Genomic DNA, 27,863 nt, shown 5'->3' with positions numbered 1-27,863 from the left:
AAGGCTTGAATATAAAAGACCCAGAGTGTGACATTAGCAGCTGTGTCTTATTAACTGAGTGCTTTGCCACTGAGTGGGCCAAAGCTTCAGGATGTGCAGCGAGAAACAGGTGATAATGGAGGATGCAAGTGTTTGGCTGGAATAGTTCAGAACACATCCTATTCTCCATGCTATGGGCCCCAGAACCACAAGAAGGAAGAAAAATAGCAGAACATTATTTTCTCTCCATATATATAAAAGGTTTCAGCCTATTTCACACAAGATATGATATCTTTCAGAAAATATGATATCTGTTTAGAATTCACATGGTGCAACAAAAGGTGAAATTGGATCAATGCGATCAAAAAAGATATATCATTCCAGTGTTGGAAAAACTGACAGCCTTCAGGGTGTTTGTAGTTTTCGGAGATTGGATCTTGCTTTTCCAGAGGTCCATGCACACTCCCCCCTGACCTCTGTTTCAGCAGCCTTCTGAAGTCAGAGAGAGAACTGCGTGAAACCGGTGTCCGATTATTTCCCCATCACACCAGGGAAGCGCTCATATCTCTGCCAGATAAACATGGAGCTTAGACTGCTGTAACAGACTTCACCCCCCCCCCCACCACAATATGCCTGTCCTGCAGATTTCACATCCCCCCATACATACTGTTTCTCCCAATATGCCTGTCCTGCAGATTTCACATCCCCCCATACATACTGTTTCTCCCAATATGCCTGTCCTGCAGATTTCACATCCCCCCATACATACTGTTTCTCCCAATATGCCTTTCCTGCAGATATCACATCCCCCCATACATACTGTTTCTCCCAATATGCCTGTCCTGCAGATATCACATCCCCCCATACATACTGTTTCTCCCAATATGCCTGTCCTGCAGATATCACATCCCCCCATACATAATGTTTCTCCCAATATGCCTATCCTGCAAATTTCACATCCCCCCATACATACTGTTTCTCCCAATATGCCTGTCCTGCAGAGTTCACATCCCCCCATACATACTGTTTCTCCCAATATGCCTGTCCTGCAGATTTCACATCCCCCCATACATACTGTTTCTCCCAATATGCCTGTCCTGCAGAGTTCACATCCCCCCATACATACTGTTTCTCCCAATATGCCTGTCCTGCAGATTTCACATCCCCCCATACATACTGTTTCTCCCAATATGCCTGTCCTGCAGAGTTCACATCCCCCCATACATACTGTTTCTCCCAATATGCCTGTCCTGCAGAGTTCACATCCCCCCATACATACTGTTTCTCCCAATATGCCTGTCCTGCAGATTTCACATCCCCCATACATACTGTTTCTCCCAATATGCCTGTCCTGCAGATTTCACATCCCCCCATACATACTGTTTCTCCCAATATGCCTGTCCTGCAGAGTTCACATCCCCCCATACATACTGTTTCTCCCAATATGCCTGTCCTGCAGAGTTCACATCCCCCCATACATACTGTTTCTCCCAATATGCCTGTCCTGCAGATTTCACATCCCCCCATACATACTGTTTCTCCCAATATGCCTGTCCTGCAGATTTCACATCCCCCCATACATACTGTTTCTCCCAATATGCCTGTCCTGCAGAGTTCACATCCCCCCATACATACTGTTTCTCCCAATATGCCTGTCCTGCAGAGTTCACATCCCCCCATACATACTGTTTCTCCCAATATGCCTGTCCTGCAGATATCATCGTGCTCATCGCCTCGGTTGCTGTGGTGTCGGCGGGTAGCCAGGGCAACATCTTCGCCACGTCGGCGCTGCGGAGCTTGCGCTTCCTGCAGATCCTGCGCATGGTGCGCATGGACCGGAGGGGTGGGACCTGGAAGCTGCTGGGATCAGTGGTGTACGCCCACAGCAAGGTGCAGTACAGCGTTCCATTACCTTTAGCGTTACAGTGTTTCATTACCTTTAGCAGTACAGCATTCCATTCTCTTTAGCATTACAGCATTCCATTACCTTTAGCATTACAGCGTTCCATTACCTTTAGCATTACAGTGTTCCGTTACCTGTAGCATTACAGCGTTTCATTACCTTTAGCAGTACAGTGTTCCATTACCTTTAGCATTACAGCGTTCCATTACCTTTAGCATTACAGTGTTCCGTTACCTGTAGCATTACAGCGTTTCATTACCTTTAGCATTACAGTGTTCCGTTACCTGTAGCATTACAGCGTTTCATTACCTTTAGCAGTACAGTGTTCCATTACCTTTAGCATTACAGCGTTCCATTCTCTTTAGCATTACAGTGTTCCATTCTCTTTAGCATTACAGCATTCCATTACCTTTAGCATTACAGCGCTCCGTTACCTGTAGCATTACAGTGTTCCATTACCTTTAGCATTACAGCGTTCCATTACCTTTAGCATTACAGCATTCCACTACCTTTAGCATTACAGTGTTCCATTACCTTTAGCAGTGCAGCATTCCATTCTCTTTAGCATTACAGCGTTCCATTACCTTTAGCATTACAGTGTTTCATTACCTTTAGCATTACAGCGTTCCATTACCTTTAGCATTACAGTGTTCCGTTACCTTTAGCATTACAGTGGTTCATTACCTTTAGCATTACAGCACTTCATTAACTTTAGCATTACAGGTCAAAGCAAGGTGCAGTCTGTGAGGTGGGGCAGTCTGTGGGTTGGGGTGGTGCGGGGCAGTTTGTGGGGTGGGGTGGTGCGGGGCAGTCTGTGTGGTGGGGTGGGGCAGTCTTTGGGCCGGGGGAGTGGGAGTAAGGGGAGGGCAGAATTATAGGCCATTAAAGCAGCAGGCCCACTGCGGGGGCACTGACAGACAGAGCAGAGCAGACTCAGCTCCCCTGGAATGGACGTCTGGCCAGAAGTGTCCATCAGTCCTGCAGCCCTCTGACTGCATTTACTGCACAGGCTTCACTATCAAGCTGTCGAAATGGCAGAACTGCGCTCACAGGAGTTTCATTTTCCTGATTTCCATCGGAAAACGAGTGGCGCAGTGTACATTATTTACCAGATCAATTTAACAGCTTCATGTTAGCTAACCATGCGCAACATAAACAAATCCAACCCCAGTACCCAAGCAGCCGTTTTCCATTTTCTTTCTGCATAGCTAGTGAATTAATTCCTGTCAGTCTAAAGGCAATGCTTCATTGACAATATAAAGTGTTTCTCCAGTTTTACGTTTGAAGAACCGAGCAACAACAATACATAAACACTGCTCCCATCTGCCAGAGAGGAACTATTTAATCTCAAATTTCAATCCTGTTGCAAGCTGCATGGCAGCTGCTACAGATTTTTTGAATGCATGCGCTTGTGCTTTCATTGTAATCCCAATTTCTCACAAACATCAGGGATTGGTGGAGACTTTAGTTTATATGGGCCATGACAGAAGTGCCAGCGAATGGGTCTTCCAATCAGACTGAGCCCTGTTCAGTCTGTTTCTCTGCTCCCAATGACCTCCCTGTAACCTCCCAGTGACTTCCCTGTGACCTCTCAGTGACCTCTCCATGACCTCCTTGTGACCTCTCCGTGACCTCCCTGTGACCTCTCCATGACCTCCCTGTTGCCGCCCTTCTCGGAGCAGTGGGACCACGGAGCCGTGAAAACGCTGTCCCTGCCAGCATGGCCGCGATGCGTGCTCGCTAAAGCTGGCCAAACCGCAGAATTAGCCCCCATTAGTGGGTACACCACCAGACTTAGCCCCCAAAGATAATATCATTATGGGCTGCAAAACAGGCATAGCAATATCCACTTCATAAATGATGTTTTTGGATGTCCCCCTCTATTTCTTTATGTTTCTTCCTCCCCATCTGCACTGTTTTGATGCCCCTGTGTAGAGTAATCATGTTAGCGATGTGCATAACTGCAGCCTCTGAGGTGGTAATGCCAGGCCTTTCCCTGCAGGAGCTGGTCACCGCCTGGTACATTGGGTTCCTGGTGCTCATTTTCTCCTCCTTCCTGGTCTACCTGGTGGAGAAGGAGTTCAACCAGCAGTTTGCCACTTACGCCGACGCCCTGTGGTGGGGGACGGTGAGTCGCTTCCCACAGTGCACCTCTCCCGGAGACAACCCAGAGCAGTATACAGTAAACATCTTTTTATGTTGCCAAAAATATGGAGGGAAATGATTAGTTTTTTCCATGCATCACATTTTTCTGTAGGAGAGGCTCATTTCAAAGCCTTCTCTGAAACAAACACAAAGAAATCCACAATAATTCAAGCATCACTGTCATTCCAGTAGGCTTATCTAAAGTTTAAAAGATTATCTCCCTCCCATCCACTCTGTGTCTGTCTCTCAGTCTGTCTCCCTCGCTGCCATTGGCTCTTCATTTTAGAGTTTTCCTTTCTCAATGCCTTTACTGTCTCTTCCGATCTCTCTCTCTCGTTCAGTCTTCTGTTCTATCTCTTACTCTCTCCATCTCTCTCTTGTTCAGCCTGATCTTTCCTGCCAGCTAGGTTCAGTGTTGTTTCCCAGGCTCTCCATGACAAAATGCCTGAGTGGTATAAACTGCAAGTTAATACAGCCCTTTGGCTTGGTTTAGAGTGCTTATCATCATTCACTACAGGCAAAGTGTATGTGGTGATGATGTGAGAGGCCTTTTTTCTTCTTTTCCTTCTAGCATGAAAACAGTATTCTCACAGTCATAAGTCTTATTTTCTTTGATGGCGTCACAGCATCAATATCTTGGCACCTAGCGTGGGGCTGAGTATATCCCACCCAAATTTGGTGTGTCCAATTACTAGTTGTTGTCATGTTTACGCGAGGTCTGTCCCTGCCGAACTGGATTCGATTTGGGACCACAAGTTACATCCATGCACCACAGCATGGTGCCTTTATTGAATGAGCCAGGCAGCAGCCATTCATTAGCAGTATAATCAGTTTTTAATCGCTCATTTGACTTTTCTCCCAGTTTGAAATGCCCGGTCCTATCTGTAGGCCATTCACTTCAGTTCAGCAGCCTAGTGTGTGTGTCTCTGCATAAGTGTGCAGCCAGATGCTTTCACCTCTGCTGTTCAGAAAATGGGAAAAGGACAATTTTCTTTTAAATGTATTTTTTTTATTGACAAATTGTCTTTTAAATGAATACAAATGTGTTTGAAAAATGCTTACAGGAAGGCCTTATTACCAGTTACTATTCATAAAGAATAAATGTGGATTGGTCTGTGGACCTTTAAAAAAACCCTAACCCTACCCTACAGAGTGATGCAGTCATAAATGGAACTGCATGCCCACTCGAGCTTCACACATGCAATCAGGTGGATAATGACCGAATCACCCGCTTTACAAGGAAAACAGTTCACACTGCCATAAACCGGCATTCCACAGCTCCTGGCTATGAATAAGGATGAAATAGGATAAATGGATAGCTCATGCTGGAAGCCCACAGACTGTATTGAAGACTCGTCCTGCTGAACTCCTTAACATGTCTAATGGGCTAGATTAGTTTTTCCATGTGTGAAATGAATGCAGAAAGGCTGATTGCGCAGGTAAGGGTAGAATAACCGCCATAGCTTCATAGTCATTCCTTTTATTCTCTGGTCTGAGGGGGTGAGGCGGGGTGGGGTCCTGTCAAAGATGAGTAAAAATTCACTTTATCACCATTAAGACAGAGGCCCGTATGACAGAGTGCTGGGCTGTTTTCTGCATGCGTCAGTGGGCTGACCGGGTAAACACCAGACAGAGCCAATGGCTGCCTGAGGCATCACGCCCCGGACCTGGCAAAGAAAAGCAGCGATCAGTCATGGGGCCCACCAAACAAAATTAATAAATCAATAGTTGTAATTTTCTGTTTCCACCAACCAAGACAGGACCATTAGACATCTAAGCGGAAACCGTTAAGGGTCACCTCAAAGAGGGGCTTGTTCAATCCATCTGCAGCGGGTGCTGAGTTGTGACGCGCGACGTCCGGTCAAGCAAGGTCTCTCTGAGTGTAGCTCAGAGGCAGGGAGTAGCCCTCAGTAGAAGCAGGGAGTAGCTCTCAGTAGAGGCAGGGAGTAGCTCAGAGGCAGGGTGTAGCCTTCAGTAGAGGCAGGGTGTAGCCTTCAGCAGAGGCAGGGTGTAGCTCAGAGGCAGGGTGTAGCTCTCAGTAGAGGCAGGTGTAGCCTCGCAGCAGTGTAGCTCAGAGGCAGGGTGTAGCTTCAGTAGAGGCAGGGTGTAGCCTCAGAGGCAGGGTGTAGCTTCAGTAGAGGCAGGGTGTAGCTCTCAGCAGAGGCAGGGTGTAGCTCAGAGGCAGGGTGTAGCTCTCAGTAGAGGCAGGGTGTAGCTCAGAGGCAGGGTGTAGCCTCAGAGGCAGGGTGTAGCTTTCAGTAGAGGCAGGGTGTAGCTCAGAGGCAGGGTGTAGCCTTCAGTAGAGGCAGGGTGTAGCTCTCAGCAGAGGCAGGGTGTAGCTCAGAGGCAGGGTGTAGCTCTCAGTAGAGGCAGGGTGTAGCTCTCAGCAGAGGCAGGGTGTAGCTCAGAGGCAGGGTGTAGCCTTCAGTAGAGGCAGGGTGTAGCTCAGAGGCAGGGTGTAGCCCTCAGCAGAGGCAGGGTGTAGCTCAGAGGCAGGGTGTAGCCCTCAGCAGAGGCAGGGTGTAGGTCAGAGGCAGGGTGTAGCTCTCAGTAGAGGCAGGGTGTAGCTCAGAGGCAGGGTGTAGCTCTCAGTAGAGGCAGGGTGTAGCCCTCAGTAGAGGCAGGGTGTCGCTCTCAGCAGACGCAGGGTGTAGCTCAGAGGCAGGGTGTCGCTCTCAGCAGACGCAGGGTGTAGCTCTCAGTAGAGGCAGGGTGTAGCCCTCAGTAGAGGCAGGGTGTAGCCCTCAGTAGAGGCAGGGTGTCGCTCTCAGCAGACGCAGGGTGTAGCTCTCAGTAGAGGCAGGGTGTAGCTCTCAGTAGAGGCAGGGTGTCGCTCTCAGCAGACGCAGGGTGTAGCTCTCAGCAGACGCAGGGTGTAGCTCAGAGGCAGGGTGTAGCTCTCAGCAGAGGCAGGGTCTAACCACCGGCGAAGGAAAGGAAAGTGCTGCCTAATGAAATGGATCTTAAAAGAACCTCCCCAGTGCACCTCGGCCAGAAGGCCATATTTAAAGGCCAGCTCATCATTTTAATCTGTTAGATTTCGCTTTTACTGGGGCTGTGAAACCCACGCTGGCTCAGCTTGTGTTTGAGAAAATCCTGGCTGGAAATCCGGCAGGCTTCTTCTTTATGAGTGAGGGACGGACAGAGAGCTCTGCACTCATTTTTCAAGCGATATTTCTTCTGTCTAAACGAAAGAGTATTAAACTAATTATTGTGCTATTGTACCAGTGCACCAACGCAATATTTTGTTATAGCTATTTGTAGTTTTATTAACTTGTAATGAGGGGCCGAAGATATTTGCTGTGTGTGTTGTGATGCGTTTGGCTTTGATTGTCCTTCAGAACCAACTTTAGCCTGGGAAGTACATTCCAAACCGCAGTTAAGCAACGAGGGTCCATTTGGGAAAACTGGAATGCAATTAGCACTGAGCAGCAGTCACCTTTTAATCTAGTGCTATCCCAAATGTGTGTGTGTTCCTTTTCCCTGTTTGTTCATCAGGACAAGGCATTGCTACTGAATGCTCTGCAGAAGTTGCCTAAGGGGTAATTTCACACAAAGCTCTCAACTGCCAAATGGGCTTTTTGGACCTGTGGATCACATGATCTGGTACTGGGCCTGTTTCAGCTGTGGAATCAAAAAATAATAATAACAATAATTGATTTACAGTGCGTTTAAAACTCTTTATGGTTGAAGGCGATTTCATCTTGTATTTCAACACTTCCCACACATCTGCTGAGGGGAAGATAGAGGGGATAATGGAGTCAGGTGAACTGGGGGGCAAGGTAGCCCGCTTGAGAGTGTCAGGTAAACTGGGGGATAAGGTAGCTCGTTTGAGAGTCAGGTTTGGCCCAGATAGCCAGAAACTCTTTGTAGCTAGTCATAACTTTTGATACATGCTATAGTCTTTGATGGATACATCCCTAAAGGGATTAGCAAGGTGAAGTGCGTCTTCAGGTTGTGTCAGTAGTAAGCAGGAGGCATGGGTGGAGGTGAGGTAAGGTAGCATTCAGCAGGGATATGGGTTGCCAATGTGTGAGTCAGCTTGCCCAGCCCTGCAGAAGAATAGATATCCTTGAGCTGTTCAGGTCCAGGCTTGGTGCAGTGCTGGATGCTCTTGTTCGTAGGTAAATGGGCTGAATGGCCTGTTTTGGCCATTACATAGTGTCAGGTTCTTTAACATAATTTAACATAATTCATTTCTATTTGTCAAATGCCAAGTTAGTTTATCTTGGACTTGTGCGATAGCAGGACCCAAAAGTGACATGATCTGTTAGTGGGTCCATGTGAATCCCTGCCGTCTCTCCTGCACCCCTGCATCTGCAGATCACCCTCACCACAATCGGGTACGGGGACAAGACGCCGCAGACCTGGACGGGCCGCCTGCTGTCCGCCGGCTTCGCCCTGCTGGGCATCTCCTTCTTCGCCCTGCCAGCGGTGAGTGGCACACACTGGCGCAGCGGGCATGCGTATGCCCAGCACCAAGCGCGCACACGTAAACACAGCGCTCAGTGGGCACATGTAAACCCAGCGCTCAGTGGGCACATGTAAACACAGCGCTCAGCAGGGACATGTAAACACAGCGCTCAGTGGGCACATGTAAACACAGCACTCAGTGGGCACATGTAAATACAGCGCTCAGCAGGCACATGTAAACACAATGCTCAGTGGGCACATGTAAACACAGCACTCAGTGGGCACATGTAAACACAGCACTCAGCGAGCACATGTAAACACAGCACTCAGTGGGCACATGTAAACACAGCACTCAGCGGGAACATATAAACCCAGCGCTCAGCAGGCACATGTAAACACAGCACTCAGCAGGCACATGTAAACACAGCACTCAGCAGGCACATGTAAACACAGCACTCAGTGGGCACATGTAAACCCAGCGCTCAGCAGGCACATGTAAACACAGCGCTCAGTGGGAACATGTAAACACAGCACTCAGCAGGCACATGTAAACACAGCGCTTAGTGGGCACATGTAAACACAGCACTCAGTGGGCACATGTAAACACAGCGCTCAGTGGGCACATGCAAACACAGTGCTCAGTGGGAACATGTAAACACAGTGCTCAGTGAGCACATGCAAACACAGCACTCAGTGGGGACATGTAAACACAGCACTCAGCAGGCACATGCAAACACAGTGCTCAGGGGGCACATGTAAACTCAGCACTCAGTGGGCACATGCAAACACAGTGCTCAGTGGGCACATGTAAACACAGTGCTCAGTGGGAACATGCAAACACAGTGCTCAGTGGGCACATGTAAACACAGCGCTCAGTGGGCACATGTAAACACAGCACACGCCCACAGCACCACACTTTTTTATGACTAAATACAAAAACTGAGAACCTTCTTTGCTGAAAATTCTAGCTGAAACCAACCTAAGCTGGTCAAGCTGAATTAAGCTGTGTTTTTCACACTGTTCACCAGCTGACCAGCCTATATAGTCATCTTGTCCACCAGTTAGACCACCAGCTTTCTCAACCAGCTTAACCAGCTTTGACCAGATTTGTCCAGCTAGGGACCAGCTTTGACTGACCACAGGCCAGCTATAACCAGCTGGAAGTGTCAAATACACGGTTTAGACCAGCTCAGAATCGCAGCTAGTCTTAGCGCAGCTGGTCTTAGCTGGGATTTTCAGCAGGGTTCTACATGCCCTGCAGTGGTGTGTGTGTGTGTGTATGTGTGTTTTGCACCAGCTCAGTCATTGTAGCAGAGAAACTGAGGTGCCTTCTACCGCCACTTCCCAGCATGCCTCTCTTCTTCAGTCTTTGAACTGAGACGTCAGACATGTTTAGACCCCAGATGTCCTTCCAGTGCAGGCATAATTGCTATTTCCAGTCTACTGGTGTTATTTTAAGCAACGTGGGCCCCTCTCCTCACTGAAACTGCTGCATAAGCTCTCTACACCATGATTTATGGGCCAGCCGTATAAGCCTCCCGCTGTACATTCCCTTTAAATCGTTGCCATTACCTTCATAGGAAGCAGCTCCACTTTAACTCTGAAGCCTGTTTGTCGAGGTTCCTGGCGTGTTCCTGGCCCTGTGCCTCTGAGCAGTCTGTAAAAGCAGAGGACGTGCTCCCACACTGCCGGCAGATCTCAGATCAGTTATCCAGTGACCCAGAGCACAGGGAGCGAACCACAGCAGGCGCATGACTTGGAACTGCAACTGTTCTGAGGACAGGCTGCTGGGAGTTAGAGAGCAGCATCATTACCACTGCAGCAGTTCTTCTGCACCATCAGCAGAATAATCTAAATAGAATGGTGGGTTTGCCAGAGGAAAATGAAGATTTGATGCGTTGTGACATACCATGGTGTGATGTCATTTGCAGGGAATTCTGGGATCAGGGTTTGCACTGAAGGTCCAGGAGCAGCACAGACAGAAGCACTTTGAGAAGCGGAGAAACCCTGCTGCCAGCCTGATCCAGGTAAACACCTGTCCACAGCACCCCCTGCTGTCTGCAAAGGAGCACTGACACACATTCTGTGTTACAGTAGGTACTGTTTCCACCAAAATAAATCTAAACCTTTCTATGGTTCTGTTTGCATGTGTTCCCCTGTGTTTGTGTTCTCCTGTGGACTTCTGCTAGGTTTCCCTGCTGGAGAACCTTCATCAGACCCATACTCACATTGTTCTGCTAGGTTTTCCTGCTGGAGAACCTTCATCTGACCCGTACTCACATTGTTCTGCTAGGTTGTCCTGCTGGAGAACCTTCATCTGACCCATACTCACATTGTTCTGCTAGGTTTTCCTGCTGGAGAACCTTCATCTGACCCGTACTCACATTGTTCTGCTAGGTTGTCCTGCTGGAGAACCTTCATCTGACCCATACTCACATTGTTCTGCTAGGTTTTCCTGCTGGAGAACCTTCATCTGACCCATACTCACATTGTTCTGCTAGGTTTTCCTGCTGGAGAACCTTCATCTGACCCGTACTCATGTTGTTCTGCTAGGTTTTCCTGCTGGAGAACCTTCATCTGACCCATACTCACATTGTTCTGCTAGGTTGTCCTGCTGGAGAACCTTCATCTGACCCATACTCACATTGTTCTGCTAGGTTTTCCTGCTGGAGAACCTTCATCTGACCCGTACTCATATTGTTCTCTCCTGCTGTCTTACTCTGCTTTCCCACCCAGGTCTAGCTATCGTTCCTCAGCTATGATTGCCAGGTTACTGGTGCATTGTAGCAGAGCAGGTGCACAAGTTACCCCTGATCACTCAATCTCTCAAAGGGAATGCAGTGTTTGCTCCAGTTCTGTAATAGGCTCCAGGCCTTTTGAACTCAGCTTTGATCTGCTTTTTTGGAGTACTGAGCCTTTTCGTCATTATCGTTGATTTAATCTTGGCCAAAGACTGAAGTCTGGGTGTCCCTAGTTCCCTTCGCAGGATCTGTCCATCACGTTAGCCATTCCTAGTTCCCTCCTCTGAGTTTGGAGTCAGTCACCCAAGCTTCTGAGAGAAAATCTGCCAATAGCTAGAGTATGCCTCGATGCTAATCAGTCCCTACTGTCAGTCCCTGGCCAATGCTTCAAGTTCGGCATTTGAACCTTATTTGAACCTTGTTCTATTCAAATTGAAAATTGTTGTATTTGAAACTTGCATTTAACTCTGCAGAAAGGAAGAACAGAAACTAATTTACTGGAAATAGCTTTTAGATAGTATATCTATGAGGAAATCAGTTCCTCCTGATCAATGGCACCTGTTTCCTATGGCACAAGAGAAGCTCAGTAACTGTCATCTTGTGTTTTATATCATCATTAATATTGGATAATTTTAGATGATGGTTGCTGAAAGAAGACTGCTCCTCTCCAGCAGAGTAATGTAGGGTAATTAGAGCTGAGTATTGGAATCCCTGCCTGAAGCCCTCCATGTTCCTGCACTTCCTGTTTTATGCTCCATTTGATTGGCTTTTATTGTCATTAACCTGGACTTTTTACAGCAGGTCCATGAAGAGGACAGTTCAGAAGAGGTGCCCCCCCCCGAATCTGTGTGTCACTGCCCCCTCCGTTCACATTGACTCCGTTTGCTTGTGAACAGGTCCATCGGTCAGGGGCGTGGCTCGGGGAGGAGGGGGCGTCCGTGGGGACAGGGCAGAGGTGTTGTGGGCGTGTCCTTACTGTGTTGTGGTTCCCCTCTGCCCCTCTGTGTCTCCTCTCGTGCCAGGCTGCATGGCGGCTGTACTCCACCGATGCCAGCCGGGCCTACCTGTGTGCCAGCTGGCAGTACTATAAAAGTGTTCTGCCCGCTCTCAGGCATGTATCCACGCTGTGCTCTGATGCTGAAACCCTGACTTGTATCGGTTTGTACTAATCTGCTTTCCATTTTTCTTTTTTCTGTTTTTCTTTCGTTTCTTACCCCTGCTCCCTCTGGCCTTGTGCTCCTCCTTTTTATTTTGTTCCTTTTTTCCCATTCTCCCTTGTCTCGTGTATTCTGCACGTAGTGTGTTTGGCGTAGTTATGCGGCTGATGAGAACTCGGTTTCCATCGCTACCTGGAAGCCTCATTTGAAGGCGCTGCACACCTGCAGCCCTGCAAAGTAGGTACAACTCTGGCAGCTGGCGTCGTATTTGGTGTCTGTGCTCCTGGCGCGTACTTAATACCCTCCTTCTCCACATCCTCTCTTCTGTTCCTTTGTGCCTCTGTTGGATTATCTCTCTTCCACCGCAGAATTTGTCCTTTTTTAATTCCCTACCTTTGTTTTTATTTTGTTTTATTTTTTTTATCCCCCCCCCCCCCCCAATACATAGTTTCCTGTTTTGGTTTTATTTTTTCATTTTTCAATTGGTCTTTTTTAATGGAGGTTCACAGTCATCAAACAGACCGCACAATATTGTCCAGGCTCCTGTCTGAGTGGTCTGGCTGGCCAGAGACAGGCATTCATGCACACCTGTACCAGTCATGCTCCACACACACCTGTGCCAGTGTGGCCCCATGCACACCTGTGCCAGTGTGGCTGAGCGTTTTTAGATTCATGCGAGCACAGATATGGCTGCTCATTTCTGTTAAAGCGCTGTGGAACTCATGATCCATCTAACGGCAGTAGGCGATGTTGCCTGGAAAATAGACTTGTTTGTATTTTCGCTTCCTTTTTGTATGAATGTTGGTGGAAATTATTTCATTATTCATATTGGAGCCTGGAAATATTGGGCAAGCCATGTGCTGAAATATACTCACACACAAACAAACACATGTACATTCACGCACATACACACTCAAACACGCGCACACACTCTCTCACACACACACTCACGCACACACTCACTCACACACACGCGCACAGACACATGTACACTCACGCACACGTGCACACATTCACTCACACACACACTCACTCACACACACACACTCATGTACACTCACACGCACACACATGCACACACACACACGGACACTCATGCACACGTGCACACACTCACACACACGCTCACTCACACACACGCGCACAGACACATGTACACTCACGCACACGTGCACACATTCACTTACACACACACTCACTCACACACACCCACTCATGTACACTCACACGCACACACATGCACACACACACACGGACACTCATGCACACGTGCACACACTCACACACACGCACACACACACACACACTCACTCACACACCAACACATGTACACTCACACACACACACGCACACACACACACACACACACACACACACACACACACCCACTCACACACCAACGCATGTACACTCACACACACACACCCACACATCTACATTCACACACACACACGCACATGCACATACTCACACACACACATGCACACTCACACTCACACACGCACACACACTCACACACACACACACACACACACACACACACACACACACCCACTCACACACCAACGCATGTACACTCACACACACACACCCACACATCTACATTCACACACACACACGCACACGCACATACTCACACACACACATGCACACTCACACTCACACACGCACACACACTCACTCTCACACACATACACACGAACACTCACACACACTCACTCACACATACCCACACATACACACACACACACACACACACACACATGCACACACACTCACACGCACACACACAGGTTCCTACACTCTTTCTGCAGCCGTAGCTTCCTGTGTGTGTGCCAGTGCTCCTGTAGGCTGGGTGTGCACTGCCTGCATGCAAGCATGATGCGCTCTGTCTGCACCTCATGACGAGTTCAGTAGTTTTTTCCTCATCCTCCTGTGGTTTCTGCCTCTTGTGCCTGATGCGATGTGTGCACACGCACTCTCTTTCTCCTCTGAACGTTGTCTGAAGTTGACACGTGTAAGATGGCATGTTTATACCATCTATGCGAATGTCGCACATTTTAATGTCTTTAACTGCTGGGCATGCCAACTTGAAGAATTAATCCTGTGAACTTTGTTCCTTCTCTGTCTCTTACTAACTTCTGAAGGAAGGACCAGGGCGAGTCCACTAGCAGGTTTGTATACTCGCTCTTATATATAACCACACAGAACAATTCCAAAAACTGTTCAATTTCAGACAACATATGTATGTCTGTTATTGTTTGGGGATATCAAAATTTTGTCATGAATTCAATACAAGGAACATGGATTGTATAGCTTGGATAAATAAATGCTCGGAATATTGCATGAAGGGCAAAAACATGAGAAAGTGTTTTCTCAGCGACAAGTTTGGTTTCATTGATTTTTGGAAATCATCAATAAAGTCAAAATTTATCTGTGAAATTAATGTGGGTTCCCTTTAAGAGTTATCCTCTATCAGAAAGAACATTGTGAAATCTATAGCCATTATAAAGCTGTCTGAAAGATTGAGAGGGATGCCTACTGTAAAGTAAGTGGGGAATCTGAAGACTGACAGTGGACAGGTCCAATCTGATTCCTTGACTTTTAAAGCCGAACTCCCTCATTGGTCACAGTGCAGCAGGTCAGTCACAGTGCTGCAGGTCACAGTGCAGCAGGTCAGTCACAGTGCAGCATGTTAGTCATAGTGCTGCAGGTCAGTCACAGTGCAGCATGTTAGTCATAGTGCTGCAGGTCAGTCACAGTGCAGCATGTTAGTCATAGTGCTGCAGGTCACAGTGCAGCAGGTCAGTCACAGTGCAGCAGGTCAGTCACAGTGCTGCAGGTCAGTCACAGTGCTGCAGGTCAGAGTGCTGCAGGTCAGTCACAGTGCAGCAGGTCAGTCACAGTGCTGCAGGTCAGTCACAATGCTGCAGGTCAGAGTGCAGCAGATCAGTAACAGTGCTGCAGGTCAGTCACAGTGTTGCAGGTCAGTCACAGTGATGCAGGTCACAGTGCTGCAGGTCAGTCTCAGTGCTGCAAGTCACAGTGCAGCAGGTCAGTCACAGTGCAGCAGGTCAGTCACAGTGTTGCAGGTCACAGTGCTGCAGGTCAGTCACAGTGTTGCAGGTCACAGTGCAGCAGGTCAGTCACAGTGCTGCAGGTCAGTCACAATGCTGCAGGTCAGAGTGCAGCAGATCAGTAACAGTGCTGCAGGTCAGTCACAGTGTTGCAGGTCAGTCACAGTGATGCAGGTCACAGTGCTGCAGGTCAGTCTCAGTGCTGCAGGTCACAGTGCAGCAGGTCAGTCACAGTGCAGCAGGTCAGTCACAGTGTTGCAGGTCACAGTGCTGCAGGTCAGTCACAGTGTTGCAGGTCACAGTGCAGCAGGTCAGTCACAATGCTGCAGGTCAGAGTGCAGCAGATCAGTAACAGTGCTGCAGGTCAGTCACAGTGTTGCAGGTCAGTCACAGTGATGCAGGTCACAGTGCTGCAGGTCAGTCTCAGTGCTGCAGGTCACAGTGCTGCAGGTCAGTCACAGTGTTGCAGGTCACAGTGCAGCAGGTCAGTCATAGTGCTGCAGGTCACAGTGCAGCAGGTCAGTCATAGTGCTGCAGGTCACAGTGCAGCTGGTCAGTCAGAGTGCTGCAGGTCAGTCACAGTGCTGCAGGTCAGTCACAGTACTGCAGGTCAGTCACAGTGCAGCAGGTCACAGTGCTGCAGGTCAGTCACAGTGTTGCAGGTCAGTCACAGTCCAGCAGGTCACAGTGCTGCAGGTCAGTCACAGTCCAGCAGGTCACAGTTCAGCAGGTCAGTCGCAGTGCAGCAGGTCACAGTGCTGCAGGTCAGTCACAGTGCTGCAGGTCAGTCACAGTGCAGCAGGTCAGTCACACTGCAGCAGGTCAGTCACAGTGCAGCTGGTCAGTCAGAGTGCTGCAGGTCAGTCACAGTGCTGTAGGTCAGTCACAGTGCAGCAGGTCACAGTACTGCAGGTCAGTCACAGTCCAGCAGGTCACAGTGCAGCAGGTCAGCCACAGTGCTGCAGGTCAGTCACACCGCTGCAGGTCACAGTGCAGAAGGTCAGTCACAGTGTTGCAGATCACATTGCTGCAGGTCAGTCACAGTCCAGCAGGTCACAGTGCAGCAGGTCAGCCACGGTGCTGCAGGTCAGTCACAGTGCAGCAGGTCGCAGTGCTGCAGGTCAGTCACAGTGCAGCAGGTCACAGTGCTGCAGGTCAGTCACAGTGCTGCAGGTCAGTCACAGTGCAGCAGGTCGCAGTGCTGCAGGTCAGTCACAGTGCAGCAGGTCACAGTGCTGCAGGTCAGTCACAGGGCAGCAGGTCACATGCAGACTGGCTCATTATCCCTGCTATTCAGGCTCAGAGCTCCTTGCTCTTAGCACAGGCTTTTTTATTCTTGGATTATTGTTTTCTGCAGCAGCTGATGTGGTGGGTGAAAATTAACTCATTATACAGGCTTTTGAGACTGTAATTATATGCAAGGTTTTCATGTTTTCACTCATTAGTTAAATTGCCCCTATAATTGGGCCTCTTTCAACATAGCTCTCACATAAGTACATAAAGCAGAAAATTACCTGCTAAAAGGCGAAGGTCATTTCTTTTTACTTTTTTTCTGTGCTATATAGTTGTGGTAAATGTGTGACTTTAAGGGATTCATCTGAAGGATTGCTATGAATATGATATGTGTCATTAAATTATTTTAACTGTAGCTATATGACATGCTGACTATTTTTACTGCTGATGAAAAAGGCAAGGCAATTTGTGATGAAATAACACATGATCATCTATGTCCCCTCATTCTTAGTAGGGTTCTTAATAATAAACAGAAGCTTCTCCGGAGATATACCACACGGATACATAGGTACCCAGCATCCCTCACTCAGTCACATGGTCTTTGGGAATGCAAACTAACCTCCGGTGCATGGACAACCAGAGCTACCTAATGCCTTACAAATGCTCCGTTTTCTACTCCTCCTGCCCTGCCAGAGAGTGTGTTGTTTGGGGGGGTTTGTGGTGCCGTTAATGGATGTAGGATTTGGACCCTGCCTGTCAGAAGCTAGTCCTGCCAGCTGCCTGAAAAATTTGAACGGATTGGACACACAAGCACATTCTCAGTTCGGACCTTCGGAAGATAGACTCTTTTATTGTCATCATGTGCACAGCCCGCACTCCTGTTTCCTAATGCCCAGCCAGTTCTGCAAGCCTCAGCTGAAGCTGATAGGCTTTGGGGTGTAAAGTTCACTGAAGTCAACATGTCTGGAATTCCTTCGAGTATTTAATGAAATTTTAAGCACTGTCAGTGTGTGACGTTGTAGCAGTGCCACTGTCAGTGTGTGACGTTGTAGCAGTGCTACTGTCAGTGTGTGACGTTGTGGCAGTGGAGTGTGTGACGTTTTGCAACCCGCAACTCGTGTGTGACGTTGTGGCGGTGTAGTGTGTGACGTTGTGCAACCCGCTTGTAAGTTTAGCGGATGATGGCATAGCCCATAGGGTGGAATCATTTCTCTTCAAATTCTCTTTGAAATCATCACATGTAAAAGTAAAGCACTCTGTATATGAATGTTTTTTTTTTCAGCCTAACCAAGAAATTGTTGCAAAGTCAACTCAAAATATGAAAGAAGCATTCGGGAGGGTTTTGACTGATAAACAATAAACATCTTGGCTTGCGCTTAGCTCAGTTAGGCGACCTTTGACATGGTAGGGTAGCATAAGTACTGTATTTAATTATAAGCTGTGTGTAAAGCAAGCATAGCTTTGCTCATTCATGACAGTCATGAAAGCTGCTCTGTGTGAAGAGAGGTCCTGCTCTTTGCTGCTGCATGCTGCATGAGTTCCTGCACGACTTTCTGCATGTTCCTGTCTCAAACTCCTGCCCCACCCTCCACACCCTGCCACGCCCTCCACACACCCTATACCCTCCACACACCCTGCCACGCCCTCCACACACCCCATGCCCTCCGCACCCTGCCACACCCTCTACACATCCCACGCCCTCCACACCCTGCCACACCTTCCACACACCCCACGCCTTCCACACCCTGCCACACCCTCCACACCCTGCCACGCCCTGCCACACCCTCCACAAAGCCCATGCCCTCCACACCCTCCACACCCTGCCACGCCCCCCACACCCTCCACACCCTGCCACGCCCTGCCACACCCTCCACACCCTACACACCCTGCCACATACCCAACACCCTCCACACCCTACACACCCTGCCATGCCCTCCACACCCTACACACCCTGCCACATATCCCACACCCTCCACACCCTACACACCCTGCCACATACCCCACACCCTACACACCCTGCCATGCCCTGCCAAACCCTCCACATACTCCACGCCCTCCACACCCTACACACCCTGTCAGACCCTCCACACACCCCACATCCTCCACACCCTACACACCCTGCCACATACCCCACACACCCCACACCCTCCACACTCTGCCACACCCTCCTCACACCCCACACCCTGCCACGCCCTCCACACACCCCGCACCCTCCACACCCTGCCACGCCCTTCACACCCTCCACACCCTCCACACCCTCCACACACCCCATGCTCTGCCACTCCCTCCACACACCCCATGCCTTCCACACCCTGCAGACCTCACACCCCTACACCGTACACCCTGCCACGCCTCACACCTCTATGCCTCACACCTCCACACATCCCACACTGCACTCTCCCCACACCCACGCCTTCCACCCTGCTGACCCCCACACCCTCACCCTCCACACACCCCATGCCCTCCACACCCTGCCACACCCTCCACACACCCCATGCCCTCCACACCCTGCTACACCCTCCACACACTGCCACGCCTTCCACACCCTGCCACACCCTCCACGTACCCCATGCCCTCCACACCCTGCCACGCCCTCCACACACCCCATGCTCTCCACACCCTGCCACACCCTCCACACACCCCACACCCTCCACACCCTGCTTCACCCTCCACACACCCCACACCTTCCACACCCTGCCACACCCTCCTCACACCCCACACCCTGCCACACCCTCCACACCCTGCCATGCCCTGCCACACCCTCGACATCCTGCCATACCCTGCCACACCCTCCACACCCTGCCACACCCTCCACATACCCCACACCCTCCAAACCCTCCACATCCTGCCACGCCCTGCCACACCCTCCACACCCCACACCCCACCTTAAGCCACCCCTCCCATCATCATTCCATCAGTCCACCCTTCATTCCTGCGTCACAGCACCCCCAGGGGGTAAAAGCCTACCGCAATATTTACACACCCTGCCACACCCTCCACACACCCCACGCCTTCCACACCCTGCCACACCCTCTACACAGCCCATGCCCTCCACACCCTGCCACACCCTCCACACCCTGCTACACCCTCCACACACCCCACACCCTGCCACACCCTCCACACCCTGCCATGCCCTGCCGCACCCTCGACATCCTGCCATACCCTGCCACACCTTGCCACACCCTCCACATACCCCACACCCTCCAAACCTTCCACATCCTGCCACGCCCTGCCACACCCTCCACACCCCACACCCCACCTTAAGCCACCCCTCTCATCATCATTCCATCAGTCCACCCTTCATTCCTGCGTCACAGCACCCCCAGGGGGTAAAAGCCTACCGCAATATTTACACACCCTCCACACACCCCACGCCTTCCACACCCTGCCACACCCTCTACACAGCCCATGCCCTCCACACCCTGCCACACCCTCCACACACCCCACACCCTCCACACCCTGCTACACCCTCCACACACCCCACACCCTGCCACACCCTCCACACCCTGCCATGCCCTGCCGCACCCTCCACACACTGCCACGCCTTCCACACCCTGCCACACCCTCCATACCCCCACACCCTGCCACTCCCTCCACACACCCCACGCCTCCCACACCCTGCCACACCCTCCACATACCCCACGCCTTCCACACCCTGCTACACTCTCCACACACTGCCACGCCTTCCATACCCTGCCACACCCTCCACACCTTCCATGCCCTCCACACCCCACGCCCCACCTTAAGCCACCCCTCCCACCATCATTCCATCAGTCCACCCTTGAATTCCTGCGTCACAGCACGCCCAGGGGGTGAAAGCCTACCGCAATATTTGAAATTCAGTCCAGCAACGAAGAGTCCATCACCCTGTCAATCATGTGGCCACACCCCCTGTGCCATCCCTTATCCTGGCTAATCCACCCTGAGGCAGATCCAGGCATGGCTTTGCTCTCAACCATTTATTCTAGTCAAGAAGAAAAAAGGAATCTTAAAAAATGTAGATTTTGCCTTGAGCATCTTGTCTGCTGTTACAGCAACCGCTGCCCTTGTTCTGTGCCTGCTGCAATGCATGCTGGTCTCCGATGGTCCTTTACATGTTAGAGCCGGGAGAGCGTGGGCGTCAGCGAGACAGCTCCCCCCCCACGCCCCCCCCCCCCCCATGCTCACAGGACAGTGACAGACTCTTCCCTTTAATCTGCCCCCCCCCCCCCCCATTAGAAGGCGTGCATGCATGTAGGGCTCTGATCAGATAAGAACGTAATAAGTAAACTAAATTGAACATGTTAACCATGTAAATGTGTAGCAGCATTCTAACATAAACATATCAGCCAATAGGGTTGTGGAGGGCAAATGGTCCCGTTTACGAAAAGGGCTTGTGTAGCTTCTCTCTGTGTTCAGAGGCAAGGCATCTCTCCACACCTGTTCTGCAACCTGTCCTGAGGCACAACGTCACACAACCTCTCTCTCTTTCCCTCCCTCTCCCCCTCTCTCTCTTTCCCTCCCTCTCCCTCTCCCTTTCCCTCCCTCCCTCTCCCTCTCCCCCCCTCCCGCCCCGCAGTCAGAAGCTGAGCTTTAAGGAGCGCGTGCGCATGGCCAGCCCGCGCGGTCAGACCATAAAGAGCCGGCAGACGTCGGTGAGCGACCGGCGCTCTCCTGGCGCTGACATGGCCACGGAGGGGAACAGCCCCGCCAAGGTGCAGAAGAGCTGGAGCTTCAACGACCGCACCCGCTTCCGCCCCTCGCTCCGCCTCAAGAGCCAATCACGCGCTACGCCCGAGGGTAAGAGACCAATCACCTTCCTACTGGCGACTAGGTCACTGAGTCCATTTATTTGACAGTTTTAACAGAGAACTAAAAGAGAACCAAATCATTTAGTACTAGCCTTAGAACTAGCATTTAGACACCTAGACCAGAGCAAGTATTTCTGTCTACTTGTGTCCTTAGCATTAACTGAATTGTTTTACTGTACAGTGCGAGGGTTCTTGGGACAGACAGCACACTATGTGAGAGGTCCCCCAGCTAAGCTAAAACAAACAATTCTTTATTGTTTTTCAGTCAAAACCCTCCTGAATGATTGTTTAGAGATGAATGCCTTTTGGGATTTGATACATGTGGCAAAATAAAAGGGGAAAATGGAAATTTTCTCATCGTTTTATAGTATTGCTAGCAAACCCTGATTAATGTCAAGAGGACAACCTACATTAAAAATGGAGAATGTATGACAAGCAGCATGTGTGGCATTTGCTGAAGCATCTCCTCATAAATATTCATTGCGTGATTACCAAGATTTTCAAATAACTGAAAATATGTTTGAAATTTATAGTTTCACAATCAGGCCGCTAATGTGGGGACACTCAGCCTAGAAAAACAAGGACTATAGATTGGTTTAAAGATCTGAATAAGTACGCATGTTTTATGTGGAAATCTATTTGGAATACATTTTTAACTAGAAATGTTTTAACAACTTCTAAACTGTACCACATAGTTTACTGTAAGGCAATGTTGTTTTTGCAACCAGTTTTTGATTTAGTCATGGTTTTAGTCTTTTGAATAAAACGCTTTCCAGTTTTAGTCATATTTTAATCATTACTTTTAGTCAAGACACAAATGACTAAAATCATTTTTATTTTAGGTTTTGAAAAGAACCAAGTATTTGTCACATTTTAGTCCTAACCACATTTAAGTACCTTTTCTCCAGTAAATGCCTTGAATATAAATACTCTGTAACATACTCAGCGTGTTTGTAACAACATGTTAGTTGTGACTACCTAGGGCATGTCCATTGTACATGACTGAACTCTGCTTCACATGTGTGTACAGCGATGTCCACCTGCAGCGTCAACATCACTGCCACAAAACATCTTCTCTTTTTTGGAGGCAATGAAGGCTTTAAAGACTTATATAAAACATGAATTATTTGAAAACTCAACGCTCTTTGTTGGTTAAACTGTGCGCCCACGTTAACAACGCGGGATTCCAGACGTAAATCTGATGTATTTTTGTCCCGTTCGGCGTTCAGTGATATGAAAGGAGGTCAAAAGTAAGCGGTTGGAGCCGCGTGGCTCGGATGTTTGATTTCGGCCAAACTCATCTTCTCCCACTGATGAGGGGGGAGGGGCAAGCAAATAGATAGCCAATGAGATGCACACCCAGCGCTCATGGGAGTTGAGGTATCATGTAGTATCACCATGAATTGACTTGAACTACAATATTTTTTTCATAGAAAATGTCAGCAAAAGGTCACACACCAAAGTAAGAGTGAACGAGTTACGCGCCACTGTCGAATTCTACATGCATTCAGTGTTTAGTGGCAGGTGTTTATGTAAAGCCATTGTTGTATCATATTTACATGTGCAACAAAGCAACCGCAAAAAAAATTGTCTGTGTCTGTTTTAATTTTGTCGTATTTTCCTCATTTAAAATTCAAAAGGAATTAGTCATCGTTATCGTTCCAAAAAGGCATTTTTCACCATGCTGTCTTCGTCATTGTCATCAAAAAACTGGCCGATGAAATAATTTAATTATTGGCTGATTCCAGTCCCATTTATTGCGAGTTGGAAGGCTGCTTGATTCAGGAATGTTTTCATTATGTTTAGTCATTGATCCATTGATTTGTTCAGGTGTGTGTTTATTTCTGGCTCCACTGGTTCAGGTTAATGAAGTGAGCAGCCTGTGGTCCTGGAGGAAACGATTGCACTTTTACATCTGAGGTCATGACATAATGGGTCCCACCTTCTCTCTCTCTCTCTCGCTCTCTCTCTCCCTCTCTCTCTCTCACTTTTTCTCGCTCTCTCTCGCTGTCCCTCTCACTCGCTCTCTCTCTCTCTCAAATTTTCTAATTCAAAATGCTTTATTGGCATGAAATACATTTGTACTTATTGCCAAAGCGTACACACAGAAACAGGAATGGGAATACAAACAACATGAACATTGTGGTAACGACAACAATGCAATTAACAGTGTGGTATTGGCCACAGCGAGTAGGCTATATAATAATAACAATAACAGTAACAATAATAAAAATAATAATAATAATAATGTAGAAAAAAGAAAATGGAACAAAAAAAGATAAGAATTCATTAATAAATAAAATAAATATATTCGTGGTGGTCAACCAATGTCCCTCAGATTATGGCAGGCTGAGATGTACTTTGCTGCTAGTGGAGCTGTTGGCCTTTCTCCTAGAAGGATTTGCATTTTTTTCTAATTTGTTTGGGAAAGGAAGTCCTTTATAATTAGAGAAAATTTGTTGAAGTAATGTGTCCTAATTTCTGAATATTTTTCACAATGTAGGAGAAAGTGCATCTCTGTTTCCACCTCTCCTGTTTTACAGTGACCACATATACGTTGTTCTTTCGGTAACCATGTATTCCGGTGTCTGCCTTTTTCAATTGCAAATGTGTGGTCACTGAGCCTGTACTTGGTCAGGATCTGCCTCTGCTTTGTGTCTCTGACAGAGAAGAGATACTCAGCCAATTTGTAGTCTCTTTTTAGGGTCCGATAGCAGTCTAGTTTGTTTTATGTTTTGGTTAGGCTACATTATCCCAATATTCCAGATAAGAGATTTTGGTCTGATTCATTACTTGGTTTACTTTGATTTGTTGGCAAGCAGTGCTGGTATGAAGCTGGTCTGTGATTTGTGTTAGTTGGGTTAATGGGTTAGTCAGCTTCATTACCAGCTGACTGAGGGGACTCTTTTCATGACTGAGCTCTTGGGCTTTCATTGCCTTAAATTGCAATGTGTCTTGGGGACTTGAATTGAGGTGCATCCAGAATTTTAATGCTCTTTTTTGGATGTGAATCATTAATGGATTATGGTCTAATTCTGCCCTGCATGCATTATTTGGTGTTTTCCTTTGTGCTTGTGGGATGTTTCTACAAAATTCTACATGCAGGGTCTCTATTGGATGTTTGTCCCATTTGGAATAGTTCTGCTGGCTGAGTGGACCCCATACCTCACTTCCACACAGTGCAATGGGCTGAATAACACTATCAAAGATTTTTAACCAGATTTTAATTGGTACAACAATTTTTTGAAGTTTTCTTTTTATAGCATAGAGTGCTCTTCGAGCTTTTTCTTTTAAAGCATTCACTGCCATGTTAAAGCTCCCTGATGCTGTAATTGTCAGACCAAGGTAGGCATAATTTAGAGTGCGACCTAGGGCGGTGTTGCCTAGAAAAACTGGAACCTGTTTTCCTGACATCTGGCTTTTTTCTGAAAGATCATTATTTTTGTCTTTTTTAAGTTTACTGTCAGTGCCCAGTTCTGACAGAAATCATCCACCAGAGCTAGGTTCTGCTGTAACCCTTCTTCAGTGGGAGAGAGCAGAACCAGGTCATCTGCGTAGAGTAAGAATTTTACTTCCATGTCATGTAGGAGGAGGCCCGGAGCTGTAGACTGTTCCAACTGCATCGCTAACTCATTGATGTAAATATTGAACAGTGTTGGACTCAGGCTACAGCCCTGCCTCATTCCCTGTTCTGGTGTGAAGAACTCTGTTCTTTGGTCACCAATTTTCACTCCACATTTAATACATTGATTTAATTATATCATAAACTTTACGCCCTACACCACTTTGGAGAATTTTGTAGTATAATCCATCGTGCCAAATCGAGTCACATGCTTTCTTGAAATCAATGAAGCACGCAAAGATTTTTCCATTTTTTGTTTTGTTTATTTATTAGGGTGTGTAGGGTGTAAATATGATCGGTGGTACGATGATTTGGGAGAAATCCAATTTGACTTTTACTCAGGACATTGTGTTCGCTAAGGAAGGTTACAATTTTTGAATTAAAGATACTACAAAATACCTTCCCCAGATTACAGTTTACACAAATGCCTCTGTAATTATTGGGGTCTAATTTGTCTCCACTTTTATAAATTGGGGATATCAGCCCCCGGTTCCAAATGTCAGGAAAGCATCCTGAACTCAGTACTTGGTTGAACAATTTAAGCAGAGCTTCATGCATTTCTGGGGTGCTATTTTTGAGCATTTCATTTCTAATTCCATCAAGACCACATGATTTTCTTGATTTTAGAGACTGGAGCTTTTCGATCAGTTCTTTGTGGGAAATTGGTTTATCCAGTGGATTTTGATTATCCTTGATGGCTGATTCCAATTTGTTTAGGTGTTCATTAGGTTGTTTTGCTGTGCTTAAATTGTTCCACAAATCCCAAAACTGGTTTTGATTAATTGATTTTTCAATATCAGAGTTTTATTTATGTATTTTTGTTTTTTCTGTTTTAGGGTGTTTTTATATTCCTTAAGAGTTTGACAATACCTGAGGCGTAAATCAGAGTTGTATGGTTGGTTATGTTTTTGGTTTGATAATTTTCTTAGGTTTTTTCGAATATTTTTGCATTCAATATCAAACCAATTTTCATTTTTGTTCAGCTTTCTTTTATTATGAACTTTTAGGTTAGCTTTATTTGCTGTTTTCTGGAAAATATAATTGATATTAGTAACAGCCAGATTTAAGCCTTCTCTGTTATTTTGGTTTTGGATTGTCTAAATCTTTTCAGAAACACATTGATTTGATTATGGTCTGAAAGGGGGGTTTGTTGCCTGGCAGTGAATGCACTAAAGGAGGAAGGGTCCATGTCAGTGACAGCATAGTCCACAACACGAGTCCCAAGAGCTGAGCAGTATGTGAAAGAGTCCCCTCTGATCCTGCCATTAAGGATGTACAGGCCTATGGTTTGACAGAGATGCACTAACTCCCTACCATTCTTATTTATTATATTGTCTGGGTTATTTCTTTTTGTAGTGGTTGGTATAATGTACAAAGGGGTGTTTCCAAACACATGATTGTTTCCTTGGGGATCGATACAGTCGGGTTCTGTTCCTGTTCTGGCGTTAAGGTCGCCACACAGTAGCACATTTCCCTGGGCCTGGAAATGGCATATTTCTATATGCAGAGCGTTGAAGAATTCCTCATTATAATAGGGGGATTCATGTGGGGCAGCGTAAGCTGCACACAGGAATATATCTTTTTCCCAATCTGCAATTTTTTGTTCAATTTTAACCATAAATGGTTCTTTTTTGGTTACTGTGATGTATTTAGCGAGTTCCTCTTTGTACCACACCAGTATCCCTCCGGAGTGTCTGCCATGTCGCACTGTTTTTAATTTTATAGAGGGCACTATAATTTCACCATAACCTGAGGGGTAGTGGGTGACGGTATCTTCTCGGCACCAAGTTTCAACAAAAATTAAAATGTCAGCATGAGAAATGTTTTTGAGGAATTCAGGGTCTTCAGCCCAAACACAGGAGACCACAGACCCTGTATGTTCCAACAGCTTATACAGAATGAACTCATTTTAATCATTCACAGCATTTCGAGTGAAACAAAATACATAGTAGATAATAAACTACTGTCTTTTTTTTTTTACTTAGTATTTGTATAGTACACAGTATAACTGGTTTATACTGTATACTCACATATTAGATGATATATATTCACAGATATGAATTCATATTAGTTTAGCAACCTATCACACAGCACACTGAGCAGGTGTTTGATCTCACCTAGCTCAGAAGGAGGGGCAGGTGGGACAGGGGCCATTGTGAGGGCTGCAGCGTAGCTGGGCTGGTGTTGGTGGGGGTGCACCCTGGCGGGCGGGGGCCTTATGGGGGGCTGCGGGGTGCTGGGTGGGTGCGGGGTTTTGGAGTGATGACCGCTACTGTCAGGCCGATGTGGGGCCCGAGGACGGTGACCGACAGCGTGGGGGGGCTGATGCCTGAGATGGGGCCTGTTGATGGTGGAGGGGGGGCTGGATGGATTGCGTCCCAGTGCCACGTCTTTTAGCGTTTTAGAAAAGACTTTGATACCTTCCTTGTCTAGATGCAATCCATCGTAGAGGTACCAGGGGCCGATGGTGGGGTGGCGAGCAAGGTGCACATTGGGCAGTGCAGCGCAGCCTCTGTCGATCTCCGCATTAATGTCCCTGATGACATGGGGGGGGACATCAGTCCGTGGCAGCAGTGTGGAGATGACCACGCGAGATTCAGGGAACTCTCGGCTTTCTCTGCCATCCTCCTCACTGCGTGGGCGGTGTTTTGGCGCAGGCGGGGCAGGTCGTTGGTGCCATGTGTGCAGTATAACATAGTGAGGGCTTCCCAGCGTATCCCGCTTGAGCAGCTCCAGGGCGCGGGCTGTGTTACTGCAGCGGGTCGCCTTTACCTGCTTACCAGGAAAAAGCTTATTGGGGTCA

At 47.9% G+C, this 27,863-nt stretch overlaps 1 protein-coding gene across 8 annotated transcripts in view; it reads left to right on the top strand.

The window, feature by feature from the left end:
* kcnq5a (potassium voltage-gated channel, KQT-like subfamily, member 5a) overlaps window positions 1-27,863 on the top strand; it is a 187,041-nt gene that overhangs the window by 138,547 nt on the left and 20,631 nt on the right. For 3 of the 8 annotated variants that reach the window (XM_064317335.1, XM_064317332.1, XM_064317329.1), the window contains exons 4-11: window positions 1,694-1,869; window positions 3,885-4,010; window positions 8,351-8,461; window positions 10,372-10,467; window positions 12,481-12,575; window positions 14,486-14,512; window positions 17,160-17,216; window positions 21,207-21,427. In XM_064317335.1, the coding sequence (XP_064173405.1) occupies window positions 1,694-1,869; window positions 3,885-4,010; window positions 8,351-8,461; window positions 10,372-10,467; window positions 12,481-12,575; window positions 14,486-14,512; window positions 17,160-17,216; window positions 21,207-21,427 (909 nt within the window). The remainder of the gene's footprint in view (window positions 1-1,693; window positions 1,870-3,884; window positions 4,011-8,350; window positions 8,462-10,371; window positions 10,468-12,480; window positions 12,576-14,485; window positions 14,513-17,159; window positions 17,217-21,206; window positions 21,428-27,863) is intronic. The other 5 variants (XM_064317336.1, XM_064317333.1, XM_064317330.1 and 2 more) reach the window with 2 other exon arrangements.

This window comes from Anguilla rostrata, chromosome 18 (assembly GCF_018555375.3).
Source record: "Anguilla rostrata isolate EN2019 chromosome 18, ASM1855537v3, whole genome shotgun sequence".
In the NCBI taxonomy this organism is placed as follows: domain Eukaryota; kingdom Metazoa; phylum Chordata; class Actinopteri; order Anguilliformes; family Anguillidae; genus Anguilla; species Anguilla rostrata.
Note: the sequence above shows the minus strand (reverse complement) of the source record. Positions and strands in the feature narration are given on the sequence as shown.